The sequence below is a fragment of the Alligator sinensis genome, unplaced genomic scaffold (assembly GCF_000455745.1).
Source record: "Alligator sinensis unplaced genomic scaffold, ASM45574v1 scaffold291_1, whole genome shotgun sequence".
In the NCBI taxonomy this organism is placed as follows: domain Eukaryota; kingdom Metazoa; phylum Chordata; order Crocodylia; family Alligatoridae; genus Alligator; species Alligator sinensis.
In genome coordinates, this window is record NW_005842391.1 from 1,254,668 (window position 1) to 1,259,725 (window position 5,058).

General features: G+C 42.2%; 1 protein-coding gene across 1 annotated transcript in view; it reads left to right on the top strand.

Annotated features, from left to right (window-relative positions):
- The window catches only part of LACTB (lactamase beta), a 20,911-nt gene extending 16,424 nt beyond the window's left edge, over positions 1 to 4,487 (top strand). The window contains exon 6 of the mRNA XM_014522741.2: positions 1,188 to 4,487. Within this exon, the coding sequence (XP_014378227.1) occupies positions 1,188 to 1,719 (532 nt within the window). The 3' untranslated portion in view covers positions 1,720 to 4,487. The remainder of the gene's footprint in view (positions 1 to 1,187) is intronic.
- The last annotated feature ends 571 nt before the right edge of the window (positions 4,488 to 5,058 follow it).

Sequence of the window (5,058 nt, forward strand, 5' to 3'; positions counted from 1 at the left end):
GATCTCTTCCCATGAAGGATTTGAGCTGCTACTACCCTCCCCACAACCTTCCTGAGACCAGGAACACCCCAGTCTAGAGCAGGTTTGTGGGGAGGAGGCATTGTCCCACTGTTCCACTCCCCTCCCCATCTTCTGCAGTGTCTGTGCTGGGGGAAGTCTATCAGCTTGTCCCTGCATGGGTCCTGGCTTTGAACATGCTGTACAGGGAGAAGCCAGTTTTGCTCTTCCACCATATAGTACCAGTGGAGCCACATGCCTGCAGCCCCACATGCAGATCACCCTGGTCTGGGGAATGTTCAGAGTGCAGGGGAGAGAGGGCAGCTGCAGGTTTGAACCCCTGTATTGCTTCCTCACCCTGAAAAGTCCCTAGAAATGTCCACTGCTAGAAATGAATGTCTGTTTAAGGCCTCAAAGTCTGTTCTAGAGGCTTCTGCAATTCTGGTTGGTGCTTCCTCCATCCTTGTGACTCTTTATCTGCTGCTAAATCCAGGCATAGTACATTAGTTACAGAAAAGAGAGCTGGCATTTTTGGTGCAATTTGCTTTGTGGGTATGTTAGACCTTGAAGAGGAGTAAAACTAAGCTTTAGATACTGAAATGCATCCTTAAAATGAGCTTGCCATACATATAGCACTCTTAACAAAGTTCAGTGTTTGTTGGCCTTCCACTTCTGTTGGTAAATATGTTTTGGAAATAAATACAGTCTTTGGCTACTGTCAGACCTGTGGCTCCATTCACTTTGGCGTTTCCCATACTTTTTCATTTACTATCTGTGTGTACACACGTATTTATCCATAGAACTACAATCCATATCCCTTACCTTTTTTTCCTAACCAAGCTTCTGTATTGCTGTGTAGAAAGCTACTACCTGACTTCCAGTTTTCTGCCCAGACTGGAGCCATCTGCTGCATTGGTGGGTTTTTGCACTTCGGGTGAATAAGTTTGGTCTTTTGGATCCCTTTCCAACCCATCTTTTTAACAACTGTAGACTCCTTGCTGCCGGAAATACACTGGTGTCTAATCTGGCAATTCCCATTCTTAGCATTAGGTTTAGACTCTGTCTTGCAGTTTCTTTTAGTGTGAGCTGTATTATAATTAGACACTGTTGCCCAGGTAATAAATAAAAGTCAATCTAAAAGGAGTTCTCTTTGATATCTGAGTGGTGATAAATATTTTCTTTAATTCTAGGTATTATGTTTACAACAAAAAAGGACGTCTGGTCAACGCCCCCTATGTGAACAACTCCTACAAATGGGCTGGTGGTGGCTTTCTATCTTCAGTGGGCGACCTTCTGAAATTTGGAAATGCCTTGCTGTACAGTTATCAAGTTGGACAGTTTAAAAACACTGTCAACAAACTACTTCCTGGTTACCTCAAAGCAGACACTGTTACAATGATGTGGACCCCAGTGTCAAACACTGAGGTATCATGGGACAAGGAGGAAAAATATGCAATGGCTTGGGGTGTTGTAGAGAAGAAGCAGGAATGCGGTGTTTGCAGACAGCAGCGACGCTATGCATCACACACAGGTGGTGCAGTGGGGGCAAGCAGTGTCCTGTTAATTCTTCCTGAAGAGTTGGACTCTAAGCTCACAAATAGTGAGTTAGTGGCCCCACCTAGAGGAGTAGTTGTTACTATTATCTGTAATATGCAGTCGGTGTCCCTGAACACCACTGCCTTAAAGATTGCAATGGAATTTGATAAAGACAAATGGGCATGATATTTCAAGTAAAATACAAGAGGTCTGAATAATTTAACTACAGTATTGAAATATGAACAAGCCAATGGAAAAAGGTATGTATGAGCTCCAAAATTGCTAGGAATACATGTTTCAGAGACAGAGGAAGTTGTTTGACTTTTTGGGGGGCAGTGCTACATTGTGTGTGCAGCTGGAAGCAGAGCAGCTCTATAGTTCTTAGTTTATGGGAAAGGAAAATGTGTAAAATCACCATTATACTAGCAGTATTTTTTTTCACATCAAGCTAAGATGCAGACTAAGGTTGAGTAAGCATCACTGGTCTTTGTCAAAAATAGGAGTGATGCTTACTCCCATGTTTTAGGCTGTGAGACATGCAATATCAAGTAAATACTTTCTTTTAAATATAAAAAACCCTCAAAATAGTCTCTCATGTTATGATGCCTTGATGCTAGAAAGACTATTTTTTCTTGAAACTTTTTAATTTTAATGCTTGCCAAAGCTGTGGTTTTTTACTAGTATTCTAAAAACCAAAATCTGTATTTTTCATGATTGTTTAGAAATATTGAGTGTAAATTGGTATTTTAGTGATTTAAAAACAGACACAAACACTAAACTTCATGTGAAACAGCCCCCAGGGTAAGAGAAAATTACATGCTGAATTTCTTCAGAAGTGCACTTTCAAGCTGTAGCATTCTCATTCTTCAAAATTTTCTTGGGAGTTTGAACAGAAGTCAGGGCAGAATGCACCTTTATAGATAAACTTGGGGCTGACTTCAAAATAGCTGGGGCTGCATGCCACAAGTCAGTGGACCTGGGCTACATACTGAGCAGGCTGCATGCTGTGGGGGCCACATGAGATGCCTAGGACGCCTGCCATATGCAGTGTGAACCTCCTGCTGTTATGCCCTGGAGGCAGTGAGCCCTCCACTACCATAGCTTGGATGATTTACTCCTCCTTTTCCCCTCCCGCCTGCTGCCACTACCATGCAAGGTGAATTCCCCCGTCCCCACTCCACATGAGCAGCACAAGTTCCCCATCCAAGTCACCCTGCTGCTGCTACATGGGCAGCAAGCTCACAGCCTTCTACTGTGCTGCCCTGCCCAGAGACCCTGCAGCAGCTGAAACAGTGAAGTGGCAGCTGAGAACCTGTGGGCTGTACTTAAACCCCTCATGGGCCACATGTGGCCTGTGCACTGCCAGTTGGACAGCCCTGGGTTAACTAATTCAGAGATGCATGAGCCTTTGTAAGCAACAGCTCCCTTTGTCACCCAGATGGCATCTGACAATTTGGGTTACAAAGTGAGCTGTTACTTACAAAAACTTATGCATCTCTGAATTAGTCTACAGCAGGGGTTCCCGATGTTTATGTGCCCAAGGGCACATTCAAATTTAAAAGAGAAAGCAGCAGGCACCAATATGAATATTAAACTCCTGGATATGCGCATGCACATAGTTTTATTTGGGGAGGAAGCAGTAAGCACCACTCCGCCAGTCAGACTGACTTGGTCTCATTTTCGTGGCCGTTGCGTACAGCCTGTGAAAAAAATGTTGAAGTGTTGCTGTTCTGAGTTTAGTTGACAGTGATAGCATTTTTTGTTGGAATAATGATTTTTACTGATCATGAAAATGTGCACGGGCACCTGAATAAACCGTGAGGGGCACCATGACGCCCGTAGCCACTGCGTAGGGAACCGCTGGTCTATGGGGTGCAGCTCTGCCCTGCCTTCTGCCTGAGTTCAGAATAATACAGCTGACAGTCGCACTCTGAAAGGATAAAACTAAGTAAAGAAAAGATTACATTATCTTCTAGAGATACCTTTTTCCTTCAGTCTGACTGGGAGCAGAAGACAGCATATGAAACGAATCTGCTCACCTAGGGTCTTGATACACTTTGTGGTAGTTCACAATTCAAAACGTTTAGTATTCTCTTGATTTTGCTTATCTTACAAAGTCAGTAGTAAAAATTCCATTGCCCCCATGAAGAGTAATTCCAGATCAAACCTTTTTTCTTCCAGGTCATATGCTGTTGAGTGAGCCTTGCTCAATAGTAACCCCTCTAGATAAGCAAGAAGCATTACTGAGAGGTTTCCAAAGGGCTTTCATATACTTAAGCTCCTCTCTGCTGTAGGGGCTTGAGGATTATTGGATCAGGAAATCTGTGCTCTAAAACATTTCTTGCCCTTCTTTCCAGAAGGGGCACTGAAGAATAGCTAAGTGAGCTCTCCCTGTATTTAGTCATCCCCTTCCTTAACAGAAAACAAAAACTACATGCTTTCAATATCACCAAGCAGTTTTCCATTTCAGAATATGGACTGTGAATATCACCAGCATGGGCCAGTACATTCCTTTTCTTGGCAGGTTATTCTAATAGCATAAAAGATGATCTGCTAAACTAGCTTCTTGTTAACATTAGACATTTTTGGTAACCAGCGCTGTTTGTTGAAAAACAATTTTCTGTTCTCTTACACAAATACCACTAAACTTATCCAAGCCCTTTCACACCATGCAGATTTCTGATCTGTTTCTAATGTCTGTCCCCTTGCCACCTTTTTATCATTTTAAATCTTTTTCTCATTTATACAGATTAAATGTGTTCACATTTTCTAGCCTAAATGGAGATGTTGGACCTCTGGAACTGCTCAAGTAACTTCTTGTTTTTGTTCCCTTCATGTGCAGCTTTTGAATATATTTCTTCCCAGGCAGTCCTTTGCTCTACTTCTGAGTCAGCAGGTCATCTTTGTACAGTGCCAAGCATGCTGCCTCATCTCAATAAAAGAATTGAATTTGACTTTATAATTGTTGAAATGCTGTTTTAAAATATATTTTTGCTGTGGCACGAGTAAATTATTTTATAAAATTATGGATGACTTCATGACTATTGCAGAATTGAGGGGTCACTCACATTCCTGTTATTCTAATGTAGATGTTAATTCTGGACAGATGGCTGTTTTCCCATGTGCACAGACCTGTGTTGGATGCACACAAACCATCGCTAACTACTGCCAGGAGGTTACTCCATGTGTTTTTAGGTAATTATTCGGTTGTAGCACCACTGTTGCTATTACTGATTTTTGGGTAGATCTGTTGCAGCCTAACCTGCCCTTGTATGGTTCATTGGCAGCGGCGCTCTCAGAAGATTGCAGAAAGAGGAATGGCATTCATTTTGTCCCAAAACTGTTTTCCAGTCTGATTGCACTTTTCAATCTGAGAGAAAATACACACCCTCACCTTCCATCATAAAGTTCCTTCAAAAGTGAACACTTGTATGTGGTATGTCCACATTGCTTTAGAAATTTTGCTCCTCTACATTGAAGGATAGGATGTTATAGTTGGACAAAGATGAGCTTTCCTGACTCTTT